General features: G+C 41.5%; 1 protein-coding gene across 1 annotated transcript in view; it reads left to right on the forward strand.

Annotated features, from left to right (window-relative positions):
• Positions 1-2143: 2143 nt before the first annotated feature.
• The window catches only part of rapgef3 (Rap guanine nucleotide exchange factor (GEF) 3), an 88743-nt gene continuing 75351 nt past the window's right edge, over positions 2144-15535 (forward strand). Inside the window, exons 1-2 of the mRNA XM_060937356.1 lie at positions 2144-2433; positions 14731-14775. Of these exons, the coding sequence (XP_060793339.1) occupies positions 2305-2433; positions 14731-14775 (174 nt within the window). The 5' untranslated portion in view covers positions 2144-2304. The remainder of the gene's footprint in view (positions 2434-14730; positions 14776-15535) is intronic.

Consider the following 15535-nt stretch of genomic DNA (forward strand, 5'->3'; position numbering starts at 1 on the left):
TGCAAATAAAAAATATAACTTTGAGCAGTGATAATGGGCATAAATCAATAAGAATGAGGCATGAAATATGCAATTAAAGAGCAGAGGTAGAAACTGGACTTCTAATTCAATCACCTTTGAAAGAATAACACATAATTATTAGTCCAAACAAAACAGGACATTCTGAACAACATGACATAATATCGGATGGAAAAAAGTAAAAGGGCAGAACCAAATATACTCACATAACAGGCTACCAAAATATTTTCTACAATATACATTGTATATATCCTGCATTTTATCAAATTCTAGCTAACAATGTGTTTACAACATGGCTATATTTCAAACTAAGTGCTGTAAAAGATTATCTAACCCATACTAACCTATGACAAATGCAGACTTATCACAAAGATCACAATGTCACACCAAAGTGTAAATTATACAATGACATTTGGTGGGGATGTCATCCCCCCCAATAGAGCTTGTGCAGGGGATCCTTTATCTACATAATATAATGCAGGTGTCAGGAAAGGAAGTCAGAGACGGATGCAATTGTAGACACAGTTTAATCAGCGTGACACAAAAACAAACACAAAGAAGACAGACTAGGGAAACAAGAACTAGGCATAACATGAGAGCACACATAAGCTCAATAATGCCTACTTACCTGGGCAAAAACTATACAAGATTTATCTTGTAGTGTCCTGATCCCCAGATCTTTAACCCAGCCCCATATAAAAAGTTGCACGCCACCATGTTCTTCCAGGTTTTTATCTGTTTGTCCATGTAGAATGATGTCTGCAGCACCAGATAGTTTGAGATGTCGGAGAACTCAACAGATGGATCATTTTCCAAGTCGTAGGAAAAATCCTTCTTTGGGGTGGCACAATGGTGGAGTGGTTCGCACTGTCGCCTCACAGCAAGAAGGTTCCGGGTTTGAATCTCACGGCTGACGGGGGCCTTTCTGTGTGGAGTTTGCATGCTCTCCCTGTGTCTGAGTGGGTTTCCTCTGGGTGCTCCGGTTTCCCCTACAGTTCAAAGACATGCAGATTAGGTAAAATACCCAGCCACTGGGGTTCCACAAGACAGTGCATACTTGGTGCCGGTTCCAAGTCCGGATAGATTGGGGAGCGTTGGGTCAGGAAGAGCAACCAGTGTAAAAACCAATGCCAAATCAAATATGCAGATCAGATCCGTGGCGACCCCTAACAGGAGCAGCTGAAAGAAGAAGGAAAAATCCTTCTTACTAGCACATAAGGATCTATCCCATTGCAAAGAGCAGCTTTCTGAAGGGATATTGACCGTGTCTCTAAATTGCGAAAATAGTCAGAGATGGTTTCACTAGCTCTTTGCATAACAGCGGCCAAATCACTTTGCCTGACCACCACTTCATTCACCGGAAGTAAACTCACAAGCAAAAGTCACGTACCTGAATACAACCTATATTCTATTCCAGGTTAACCACTCGCAAAGAATGACCAAAAAAACTTTTAACTTCATGGATTGTCAGTGAAGAAAATGGCAAGATCGTGGCCACACACTGCGACTGTATGGCAGGCCTTGGAGAGAACTGTTCTCACATAGCATCGTTGTTGTGAGCTCAAAGCTGGAGTGAAACAAAGGGATTCACTGACAGTTACAGATAAAAAAAGGCGTACTGGATTCTTCCTACTACTGCGAAGAAGAAAAAAAATCTTCCTACTCCCGGATCAGAGAGATTTTATTTCTAAAGAAATGCCCAAGTCAAGTTCTTAAGCCACTATCAGAAGTTCAAGACAAGGTTCCAGGGAGATGGTAATACCTTTTATGTTTTTCTCCATTTGAACGATTGGAACAACCAAAAACAGCACAAAAATGAACCATATTTAAGACAGATTAAGCAGGAAAGACGCAGTCTGGTTGTCTCCCAGGAGAAAATATCACGTAATGCGTGACGTCACGCACAAGGGTCTTATAGACCCCTTTAAATTAGCAATAATCAAATTTTTGACTGTTCTGTAACAGGTTTCATTATAATTGTCATATCCAGGATTCCTGCGTCGCACCCAGATGTTGCTGTTGATGTTACAAGCGACTATGTGGGAGTGTCTGTTCCTCCAGTGGTGGGAGGAGTGGGTGGTCTGTTCCTGTCGGTATTTGCATAGAGCGCAGGTTTACTCGCGCATGCAGGAACACACACGCGTGGAGCGTCAGGTGTTGGCGGTGTGCAGGACCTGTGAAGCGGGATGCCTGTATCGGCGCGGTGTGAAGCTCCACTGGAGAGCAGCGACACTGAGAGTGTATCGGGCTGTGTATAGTTCACTTTATCATGTAATCCAGCTGCAGATGTTCTCTGACAAAAAGTGTTTGATGTCGAATTCGTGTACAAAAATGCATCTGTTTCGGAGCTCCAGTTACCAAGTGTTCCCTGATCGCTGTTCAGTGGAGAAAGTAGCCATCAGGGGCATCAGCTGGGTAAGCGTTCAGTGTGTCTCATGTACTGTAGCAGTTAGTTCATTCAAAGAATTATTTAAACTTTAAACTTAAATGTAAAATAGAAAAAAAAATTAGACCTAGTTTTGAGACCTATTTTATTTGTTTGTTGATGTTAAAGCACTTGCTGTAAGACTTCTACCAATAGTTTACAGCACATCTTCCAGATATCCTCAAGATATGACCCAAAAACAAACAGACAGCACAGGATTCGAAACATGGTGTTCTCCATTGTCTTTGCAAGGGTGTGTGTGTGTGTGTGGCCTGGCCAAAAGTATTAAGAACCAACTATTTATAGCTTATTGTTTATTGTCAAAGTCAAGACCTTTTGCACACAAACACCCAGAATGCCACTAACTTTAACCTGAAACACTGTCAGTTCTCATTACCTTCGTGTGTTCACTGCACATTTGCAGCTCTTTGACACTTTTGATGTTTAGCATTTTAGGAATTTCAATTCAGCAAGATTTGTTTATGACTTAGTTGAACTCCCTATAGCTCTGTCTGTTCATACATGACACCAATATTAGCTCTGAGGAATTTACAGACTGAGAATATGACTTGCCTGACTTTGCAACCCATTCGGAGTGGCTAGAGCATTGTTGGTGTGCTTGAACACCACTTTATATTGTGACTAAATAAAGAACTCATTCTAAATGTAGGACAATATTTTCTTATCTAAAAAAAATGCTATGTACCTAAATGGAAATGATTCATTAGGGCTCAGGGACTGAAAATGGATACACTGAATCACGGTTGATCAAATAGCTAAGATTATATTATCAGCATTTCCACATTAAATGATGGTAAATCTTTTGCTTATTTGGTTGCTGGAAAACCTCAAGGGCATTCAGAGAATAGTGGTTCAAAGGACGCCAGTGTCACAGTGTACACACATCAGCTCTTAAAGATTTGGAGATAGAATTCCAGCACAAAGTGTGCTCCATACAACCCAATGGACCACAGACATCAATTTAAAAAGCACACCTGAGGTTCAGGAACATTGGTGGGTTATCTATTTATCGAGCTTGGGGCCAAGTTTTCTCAAGACCCAGAAAATTACAGTAGCACACAAGGTTGCTACATAAACAGACCAGTTTAGTCCTCCTTTGTCACTATAACATTGCATAAGTCAGAAAATTGATATCATGCAACACCTGACTGAGTGTTGTAAAAGAAGGGTTATAAACCGGTCCTGCCAGCAAAAGTGGAAGTGCAGTTTACAGGAGTTTTAGGGAATGTACACAGCTTAGATAAGGTGCGAGGACATTTCTGCCTGCCAGCTTGGAGCAAGGCTTTATTATTGTTTGTTTGTTTTTGCTGTTGGGACATCCACAGTAGGGGCATGTATAGAGTATACTGAGATCAGGGGCTTAGCCCACATGTTGTCTCCATGCCCACCCCAGGGCCATTCTCTGTTCTATCTTTTTTTCTCTCTCTCTCTCTCTCTCTCTCTCTCTCTCTCTCTCTCTTTTGGAACATTATTGAGAAAAGAGAGGCAGGGATGTAGCTCCTAAATATTCAGTATTGCTACATGAGCTCATCTCCAAAGTTACATAAGACAATTGTTATCACATAGAGTTGATAATGACAACAGTTCCACTCGTTATACAGTGTCTTACAAAAGTATTCATCCCCCTTGGTGTTTCTCCTGTTTTTTTTTTTTCACATTACAAGATGGAATTAAAATGGATTGTTGGGGGGGTTAGCACCATTTGATTTACACAATGTCTACCACTTTAAAGGTGCATTTTTTTTTTTTTTACTGTGATACAAACAATAAGATGAAAAAACAGAAATCTGGAGTGTGCATAGGTATTCACCCCCCCCCAAAAAAAAGTTAATACTTTTGTAGAGCCACCTTTTGCTGCAATTACAACTGTAAGTCTCTTGGGGTATGTTTCTATTAGCTTAGCACATGTAGCCACTGGGATTTTTGCTCATTCCTCAAGGCAAAACTGCTCCAACTCCTTCAAGTTAGTTGGGTTGCGTTGATGTACAGCAGTCTTCAAGTTATGCCACAGATTCTCAATTGGATTGAGGTCTGAGCTTTGACTAGGCCATTCCAAGAGATTTAAATGTTTCCCTTTCAACCAGTGTAGTTTTAGCAGTATGTTTAGGGTCATTGCCCTGCTGAATTGGGAACCTTCATCTCAGTCTCAAACCTCTGGCTGACTTAAACAGGTTTTCCTCCAGAATTGCCCTGTGTTTAGTGCCATCCAGTTTTCTCTCAATCCTGACCAGCGTTCCTGTCCCTGTCAATGAACACCATCCCCACAGCATGATGCTGCCGCACCACCACGCATCACTGTAGGAATGGTGTTCTCAGGGTGATGGGAAGTGTTGGGTTTGCATCACGCATGGCGTTTCCCATGATGGCAAAGTTCAATTTTAGTTTCGTCTGACCAGAGAATCTTCTTTCATGTGTTTGGGGAGTCTTCCACATGCTGTTGCTCAAACTCCAAACATGTTTTCTTTCTTTTTTCTTTTTTTTTCCTTGAAACAATGGCTTTTTTCTGGCCACTCTTCCTTAAAGCCCTGCTCTGTGGGGTGTACAGCTTAAAGTGGTCCTATGGACAGATACTCCCATCTCCGCTGTGGATCTTTGCAGCTCCTTCAGTGTTATCTTTGATGTCTTTGTTGCATCTCTGATTAATGCCCTCCTTGCCCGGTCTGTGAGTTTTGGTAGGTAGCCTTCTCTTTTCAGATTTGTAGTGGTGACATATTCTTTCCATTTTGCTATAATGGATTTAATGGTGGGTGGCATGGTGGTGTAGTGGGTTTGAGCCCAGCGGCCGACAAGGGCCTTTCTGTGTGGAGTTTGCATGCTCTCCCCATGTCCGCGTGGGTTTCCTCCGGGTGCTCCGGTTTCCCCCACAGTCCAAAGGCATGCAGGTTAGGCTAATTGGTGGCTCTAAATTGACCGTAGGTGTGAATGTGAGTGTGAATGGTTGTCTATGTGTCAGCCTTGCGATGACCTCGCGACTTGTCCAGGGTGTACCCTGCCTCTCACCCATAATTAGCTGGGATAGGCTCCAGCTTGCCTGTGACCCTGTAGGACAGGATAAGCGGCGATGGATGGATGGATTTAATGGTGCTCTGTGGGATATTCAAGGTTTTTTTTTTTTTATAACCCAATCCTGATCTATACTTCTCCACAGCTTTGAAAAAACTTTGTCTCTGACCTGTTTGGAGTGCTCCTTGGTTTTCATGTTGCTTGCTTAGTGGTGTTGCAGAGTCAGGGTCCTTCCAGAACAGGTTGATTTATACAGACATCATGTGACAGATCATGTGACACTTTAATTGCACACAGGTGGATCTTAATCAACTAATTAAGTGACTTATGAAGTTAATTGTTTGGACCAGCTCTTATTTCGGGGTTTCATACGAAAGAGGGTGAATACCTACGCGCACACCAGATTTCTGTTTTTTCATCTTAGTTATTGTTTGCGTCACAATTTAAAAAAAAAACAACTTGCACCTTTGTGGTAGGCATGTTGTGCAAATCAAATGGTGCTAACCCTCCAAAAATCCATTTTAATTCCAACTTGTAATGCAACAAAACAGGACAAACACCAAGGGGGATGTATACTTTTGCAAGACACTGTATAACTAACTGACTTATTTCTAGCACAAGTGCTATCAAAGACAATATGTGTCAGAAAACAGAATCCAGGGACACATGTCTGCCCAGGGGCATTTTGAGTTATTGTCAGATTCAGAAAGTACAGTTTCTAAGCTTTCCAATGATGCCTTCCATGTGGAGATCTGACAATATTTGAAGAATGTGTGGCCTTTTGAAAGTGCATACCTCTTAAAACAGAAAAGGGAGAAAATCGCCCTCAAAGTTTTCCATCTCAGCTACTCTGGGTGTAGGGCGGGCACATAATGGTGCTCATTTGCATGACATTAAGGAAAGCTCTACCCCCTACAAGCTAGCACGATACTACTTTCATGTAAACAAAGATCACCACATAGGGTGACCACCTGCTCATAAGCCCAAGGGGGGACAAGGGGTATGTTTTTGAGGGACAATGTGGGACGCCGCCCCCAATGCGCCGCGCCGGTCGCTGGAAGACTCACAGATAGTGGTTTACCCATTTCTAGCACATACTACCTTACATGGTATATCAATAATACCCTATTCTGCTGTTATTGGTGATGTATGGTCATGAACAGGCCACCAAATGTGTTTTTTTTTTTTTTTCATAAACATTCATAATATTTTGACCATTCAATGACTTGACAGACACACTTCCACTTGTGATTTACTGAAGCTACTCAATTTTATTTATTTTCCATTACAATTTATTCACTTTAAATCAATCATAATATAATATTGAGTCTGAGGCTTTGCAGTGCATCAGTACAGCAGGAATAGTGAAGTCTCCATGCATTTAGTTTTCAGTGGATTAACAGGAATTGTAGTGGCTCAGCACCACAGAAACAGTAGAAAAAGTCTCTTAACTCACAACCGCAGTCACTTTGTTAGCTAGAGAGTCGTTTTTAGGTCGGAGGAAAGCATCCATAGATTTAGACGTTTCTTTCTGTTGCACATGTTTCTTGTGAGTCTCCGCGAGCCTGTGTCGTTTCACATCGTATTCCCCGCCATGGAACTAAGATCCATGCATGCATGTCCGATTGAGAAAGAAGTTTTGCAAAGGTCAAAGAAAGCCCTCTCGGTATCCCCCTCAACCCCTTTCAGCCACAAATATTCATTTTCCCACTCTTTCCTGTACATACACCTTCTCTTTTTAACTGGAGGTGGCGGTGCCTCACCTGCCATCTCCCCGGTACCTTTCTCCATTTTTTAATATGAAAGCAATGCATGCGTTGCACCTGCGTCCCTCGTCACTGTCTGTGCACGTGAGTGCGGTGTCATGGCAACAACAAAAAGTTGACAACAACCAGTCAGTTGTGAGGGGTGTGTGTGTGTGGTTTTGTTCTACAGTCTATAGTGGCAACGGCGGTGTGCTGAAATGTCAAGTAATATTCGTTTGGCTGCCTGGGTGGCCCGGGGAGAGCGACATCCCCCTCAGCAAGCATCGATTATGCGGGACACGTTCAGAATTTGCGGGACGCGTAAATTCGGCTTCAAATGCTGTACGCGCACGCGCTATGCGGGACAGGTGGTCACCCTATCACCACATCAATTTTCCTTCCATGCAAAGTATGCCCAACACAATTATGAAGTACAAAAATAAGTCCTAAAGTATACTTTAACGTTTTGTGGTTGAAAAATTACTCACACCGTAAGAAAGAAAGAGAGCACGATGATGACACAACTAACACAACACTAGTTTCATGTAAAGCCTCGGTCACAACCGGTCGTACAGTACGTGCTCCTACGGCCGGTCTACATGCAAAAAACGCAAGAAACGCACGGAGAGCACGCGTGAAACGCACGGAGAGCGCGCGTGTGATGTGCTGATTTTCGAGCCGCAGACCGGCCGCAGAGGTTCTTTGTCATGTCAAACAAACTCTACGGGCGCTTACGTTTTTTTCAGGTTGCAAGACAAGCTTACGGCCAACGCGCGTCTTTTGGTGATGATACACGGGGCAACTTTTTGGGCAATGTTGCTGAGCAATGTTGCTGGGCAATTGCGTTTTGACTCTTTTCTATTGAGATTGGGCAACATTGTTTCTTTCTGAATGGTTTTGATAATCTCTGGCAACTTTTTGAGATAAGCCAATCAGAACGTGAGTATCGAGTCATGTGACCTCCGGTGAGGTTCGGATCAGAAATTTCAAACAAATATGGCGGCCACTCAATGTCAGTGGAGTGAAGAGATGGAGAGACTCCTCATCTGTTTTTACGCCGGTAAGTTGTTATTTTAATATTCTATATGGAGGAATTTACCTCACCAAAGCTCTAAAAAACAACAGACAGCTTGATTAAATGGTCACAGCAAAAATTAAGACATCGATTTTTTTTTTTTTTTTTTTTAGCTAACTGTAAACTGCCGTTGCTAACTGTTGTTGCCCATTGTTAGTTGCCCTGAAAAGTTGCCCTGTGTCTCACCTGGTTGCCCGTTGCCAGCAACATTGCTCGGCAACATTGCCCAAAAAGTTGCCCCGTGTATCATCACCTTTTCTCCATGAAAAAAAAAAAACGCAGCGATTTTGGGGAAACGCCAAAAATCGCACGGTCAAAAAATCGTATGTCCGGTTGTGACCTAGGCTTAACCAAACCACAATACTCTCCATTACATGCAAAAATAACCACACAGCCTTAGATTAATAAACTTACCCCATCAGAAAGAGAAACGGCGCCTTGCACACACCAATGCCTCCGATGGAATGTAATCCTAGAACGGTCCGTGTATCATCCGATCATTCAAGTATTCCATTCAATCTGGAAAATGAGGTTGCGTTTTTGTTTTTTTTTGCTAGAAATGGTTATCTCCGATGTAAATACCATGTGTCTGTTTGCTTCGCGGTGTTTCAGCTCCTCTGCGCTCTGTTTAGTAACTCATTCCATAGTGAAATTACATGCCTGTATGCAGCTAAGTAGCCATGCGCTCAACTCGTATCATACAGCTGATTCGCGAAAAAAAACCCCAAAAGACTTAAATCATCATGTGAATGGCCCATATGGTAGTTTACCCACACACCCCAGCAGGCTACAGTCCTGACAAAAACGAGACAATTTGCAACAAAAAATGTATGCTTTTCCAACAAAACAATCTATTATCTGAAATACTGATTGCATTCTTCAAGATCTCAACTTGCACATGATGGAAAAAAACAAAAATCACAAATTTCGAAAAAAAAATGCTTCTTTTGCGATCATCTCGGATTCGTTTCGGCCGACGTGTCCCTGGATTCGGTGAGGGGTCACATATGTACACGTCACTCTGTTCAAACTCATCTGATTAAACATGTTTAAAATGTATACAATCAACACAAAGGCTAACCTAGCCAGGTTAACATTAGGTAAAATAGCTAGTCGTTCCAACAGCCTCTGACTGAGTAACTTTACACTCATCTCTCTCGTCACATCACGTTTTATTCATCAGGAAAGGTTTCACAGATGAACATTTGTCAACATTTTGTTTGGGTTTATTTTAAACACAGCTGATCAGTGTGAGAAAAAGACTGGTTTTCCCATTTCATCATTTCAACCTTGAAAAGTAAAATGACATTACTGCTCTCCCTGTAGCCTCTGACTAACCGTTTCCTGCTGAATTACACCCTCAGCTCCTGCTCCAGCTCTCCAACAAGAAAACCTTCTGATGTCTGTAGACATCTAAACTAAATCTCATCTCATCTGATTATCTCTAGCCGCTTTATCTTTCTACAGGGTCGCAGGCAAGCTGGAGCCTATCCCAGCTGACTACGGGCGAAAGGTGGGGTACACCCTGGACAAGTCGCCAGGTCATCACAGGGCTGACACATAGACACAGACAACCATTCACACTCACATTCACACCTACGGTCAATTTAGAGTCACCAGTTAACCTAACCTGCATGTCTTTGGACTGTGGGGGAAACCGGAGCACCCGGAGGAAACCCACGCGGACACGGGGAGAACATGCAAACTCCGCACAGAAAGGCCCTCGCCAGCCATAGGGCTCGAACCCGGACCTTCTTGCTGTGAGGCGACAGCGCTAACCACTTCACCACCGTGCCGCCCATCTAAACTAAATAAACCAGAATTTCCATGAATATGCAAAACTACAAATGTAGGAGGAAACGCACAGTCTGCTTCCCTAATTATACAAATCATTGGATTTTACTGACCGGCTAATGGCCTAGTGGTAGCGTGTCGATCGGGAGATCGTGAGTTCTATTCACGGTCGGGTCATGCCAAAGACCATCATAAAAATGGTACCTTCTGCCATCTGGCAAGGCACGCTGCAATACAGATGTGAGTGGGGAGTTAAACTCTCGTGGTTACCAGAGGACTAGCCCCCCACTGTAACCCTAGCTATGTAATAGGCGAGAGGCCGAGGGCTGCGGAAACGGAGATCGGCGCTGCCCAATGCGCCACATGGTGCGGGAAGGACTTTAACTTTGGATTTTACTGAGCAGAAATGTTGACTATAACATTAGCTAATCTTCCTGATCGAAAATTATGATGATGATCTCAATTTATACAGATGAAGTATAACATAGTGCATTGGTTAACCAGGGTAACTATAATGTCAACAAAAGTTTCACATCTTATGTTCTAATAAATATTTGAAAAGCCAGGAGAGATCAGGGAAGTGTGTGTGTGTGTGTGTGTGTGTGTGTGTGTGTGTGTGTGTGTGTGTGTGTGTGTATTTGGTGAAAATCAAAATGAGACAGTAGCTCTGCAGAGGTAGGAGAATGCTGGGGGAGGAGCCAGGGAATTGCTGAGGATCAGATTTGAATACCCAAATGATCAGACTCATCGAAATTACAGTTAGGTCCATGTATATTTGGACACTGACACAAATTTTGTTTTTTTTTACCTGTTTACTGAAACATATTCAAGTTATAGTTATATAATGGACATGGACATAAAGTCCATGCTTTCATTTAAAGTTCAGCTTTCATTTGAGGGTATCCACATTAAAATTGGATGAAGGGTTTAGGAGTTTCAGCTCCTTAACCTGTGCCACCCCGTTTTTAAAGGGACCAAAAGTAATTGGACAATTGACTCAAAGGCTATTTCATGGGCAGGTGTGGGCAATTCCTTCGTTATGTCATTCTCAATTAAGCAGATAAAAGGCCTGGAGTTGATTTGAGGTGTGGTGCTTGCATTTGGAAGATTTTGCTGTGAAGAAAACATGCGGTCAAAGGAGCTCTCCATGCAGGTGAAACAAGCCATCCTTAAGCTGCGAAAACAGAAAAAAAAACATCTGAGAAATTGCTACAATATTAGGAGTGGCAAAATCTACAGTTTGGTACATCCTGAGAAAGAAAGAAAGCACTGGTGAACTCATCAATGCAAAAAGACCTGGATGCCCACAGAAGACAACAGTGGTGGATGATCGCAGAATAATTTCCATGGTGAAGAGAAACCCCTTCACAACAGCCAACCAAGTGAACAACACTCTCCAGGAGGTAAGCGTATCAATATCCAAATCTACCAAAAAGAGAAGACTGCATGAAAGTAAATACAGAGGGTTCACTGCACAGTGCAAGCCACTCATAAGCCTCAAGAATAAAAAGGCTAGATTGGACTTTGTTAAAAAAGCATCTAAAAAAGCCAGCACAGTTCTGGAAGAACATTTTTTGGACAGATGAAACCAAGATCAACCTCTACCAGAATGATGAAAAGAAAAAAGTATGGTGAAGGCACGGTACAGCTCATGATCCAAAGCATACCACATCATCTGTAAAACACAGCGGAGGCAGTGTGATGGCTTGGGGATACATGGCTGCTAGTGGCACTGGGTCACTAGTGTTTATTGATGATGTGACACAGGACAGAAGCAGCCGGATGAATTCTGAGATATTCAGAGACGTACTGTGTGCTCAAATCCAGCCAAATGCAGCCAAACTAATTGGTCATTGTTTCATAATACAGATGGACAATGACCCAAAACATAAAGCCAAAGCAACCCAGGAGTTTATTAAAGCAAAGAAGTAGAATATTCTTGAATGGCCAAGTCAGTCACCTGATCTCAACCCAATTGAGTATGCATTTCACTTGTTAAAGACTAAACTTCAGACAGAAAGGCCCACAAACAAACAACAACTGAAAACCACTGCAGTAAAGGCCTGGCTACTACTACTACTACTCATCCGACAGAGTCAGTGCCACGCATGAATTTCGTCTTCCAGCACTCTCGGTCCTGCATTGCAGTCTGGAGTTCCCCAACTCAACTCCTCCCCCTTCTCATCAGTGTCACCAAAGTCAGCAAGCGCATTGTCACTGCTGTGTTTAAAGGAAACCCAAAGACTATTATCATGTCCTGCTACCCCCCACACAACCACCTTCCAGTTGAAGAAGTAGATGAGTTTTACCAACACTTAAGTGATGCAGTTTCTGCTGTACCACCACATGCAATGCTTTTAGTTGGAGGAGATTTCAACACTCACATCACTGGGAAGTTCTCGTATCATCAATCAACAAACAGGAATGGAGACTTCCTGGAAGATTTCTTGCTTCAACACAATCTCCTAGCAGGAAATACATGTTTCCAGAAACCTGCCCAACGACTTTGGACATGGAGGCACCCTGTTGGACATCTGTCACAGATTGAAGGCCTGGCAGAGCATTAAAAAGGAGGAAACACAGCGTCTGGTGATGTCCATGAGTTCAAGACTAAAGGGCAGTCATTGCCAACAAAGGGTTTTCAACCAAGTATTAGAAATGAACATTTTATTTACAATTATTTAATTTGTCCAATTACTTTTGAGCCCCTGAAATGAAGGGATTGTGTTTAAAAAATGCTTTAGTTCCTCACATTTTTATGCAATTATTTTGTTCAACCCACTGAATTAAAGCTGAAAATCTGAACTTCAACTGCATCTGAATTGTTTTGTTCAAAATTCATTGTGGTAATGTACAGAACCAAAATTAGAAAAATGTTGTCTCTGTCCAAATATGTATGGACCTAACTGTATGTGATAGAAATGTTAACCTACGCCATGGCTCTACCATTCAAAAGTGAAGGTAACCTACGGCTGGCAGGATCGGTTCAGGGCTATAGATATCCAAATATCCAAGGCTTCAGCCCAATAGCCCAGTCCTAGGCATACCCCTGATCAACAGTCAGTAACAGCCTTCCCATTTTAAGTGCAAGTTTGCTGCATTTTATTTTAACAATCACTATTGATAATGACGGCGGCACGGTAGTGTAGTGGTTAGCACTGTTGCCTCACATCAAGAAGGTTCTGGGTTCGAGCCCAGCAGCCGACGGGGGGCCTTTCTGTGTGGAGTTTGCATGTTCTTCCCGTGTCTGCTTGGGTTTCCTCTGGGTGCTCTTGTTTCCCCCACAGTCCAAAGACATGCAGGCTTTTTAGGCTAATTGGTGGCTCTAAATTGACCGTAGGTGTGAATGGCTGTTTGTCTCTGTGTCAGCCCTGCGATGACCCTGGTGACTTGTCCAGGGTGTACCCCGCCTCTTGCCCATAGTCAGCTGGGATAGACTCTAGCTTGCCTGTGACCCTGCACAGGATAAGCGGTTATGGATAATGGATGGTTGGACTATTCATAATGACCTAATGATATAGATAAATATTAGGTTTGTTTGTGTCGCAAGCCAATAATAATATAGAATAATACCTTATACGGAATACTTCAAACATGCATCAGATAAAATCAGACTAGGATAAATCATATAAAATACATAATTGATTTTGTGGATATGGCATATTCCAAATAACAATGACAAGAATACAGGCTAATTGAAAATGGTTCTATTTCACAAATGCATTGGTAAATAATCCAAAGACCTCTTTTATGGCCTTAGTGAATCAAATGCCAATTAATGTCTTGATTTAATTCTTTAAATCCCTCCATTTGTGCTTATCATGCAGTACCATACTGAAGCAGTATGGGAAGAGGTTCATTTTGCTTGGCAAGGCTTTGATTGCAAGAAAATGAGAGGACTTTGTATCACTTGATGAGTGCAGAACCACAGGCTCTGAGTGCTGCTAGAGTGATGATCACATCATAAATGCATGCAGCTTGAGACCGAATACACTTTCAAGTATATGACGCATTACAGCCATTGAAAATCCCATTTTTATTTTATATTTATTTATTTATTTATTTATTTTTAAATATGGGCTTCAAATGATGGCATGTTGTTTGTAGTTGGAATTTTACATTTATGTGTTGTTGAAATTTGAATTCACATTCTGAACATTAAAGTATATAAGTTTTTCATCTGAGGTTGATATTTATGCTGCTGACTAATATTTTTCATACAAGTTTTGCCAACCTGTTCTAATGGTATGCAGTAAGGGAACAACTCAAGGTTTTCATATCCGTCGACCTCTGTCTCAGTTTCTCTGTCTATGAAGCAGCTGATCAACACAGACAACATTCCTCTTTTGTGGTATGAAATATAATTGCGTCATGATGAATTGCACACGCCCCAGATGCATGACAGGGTGCTATGACTCTGCTTATACATATTTGTAGCTTTATTAAGAAAAGCGCAATAGATGGCATTCCTCTAGCCATCATCAACAGTCTGATGTTTCCTGTCTAGCTAAGTTCCTTGTAAGACCATGGTGAAAATTGTTATGCTTCTCACACTTAATTATAAGATTAAGTTTACACATTCATTACTAATCAGTTGTCTGTTTAGTTCTCTATATCTTCATCATATTCTTTTCTGTATCTTCTCACAGACACCACTGCCTGAGGCCTTGGACACAGAGGACACGATAAAGCAGGTATGAATGTCTTGAAAAACCAGTGTGACCAAACTCTGACATACAAGTATTGAGTGATCATGACGGTCAACACACATGCCTATTAATTATTTGCAAAGGAGTTAATTAATAATTATTAATTCATGACTTACTTAATAGCCATTATTTAATCTATTAATTATGAAAGATGATTGATAATAAAAGATATGATGACACAAATATTGCACAATTTTCCTTTATAGGGTTTATAAGACATGTTTTTCAATATAATATATTTTCAATAATGTATTAATAATTCTTTTGCCCAAGTTACTTGCTCTTGCTGTTTTCAATTAACATCCGCATCAGAACCAAATGCTACAGTTTTATATCAGGTTATATTTTTGATACCCACAGAAATCCAAACAGGCCATGCATTAACTATACGTGTTCTGCTTTTTATCAAGAGAAACTGTATATCTAGTGTGTGTGTGTGTGTGTGTGTGTGTGTGTGTGTGTAAAAAAAATAATAAATAAATTATATATATATTTTTTACATATATATATAATTTTTTTTTTACACTCATGGCCACTTTATTAGGTACACCCATCCACCTGCTGTTTTATGCAATTCTCCAATCAGCCAATCCCTTGACAGCAGCACAATGCATAAAATCATGCAGATACAAATCAAGAGCAGGGCTTGAAATTCGCGGTGGTCTGGTCGCCCAAGGCGACTTAATTTGTCATTTGGCGGGTTATTCCTGTCACTAGTTGAAAATAAAAAATATATATGAAGCGA

Source organism: Neoarius graeffei, chromosome 13 (genome assembly GCF_027579695.1).
Source record: "Neoarius graeffei isolate fNeoGra1 chromosome 13, fNeoGra1.pri, whole genome shotgun sequence".
In the NCBI taxonomy this organism is placed as follows: domain Eukaryota; kingdom Metazoa; phylum Chordata; class Actinopteri; order Siluriformes; family Ariidae; genus Neoarius; species Neoarius graeffei.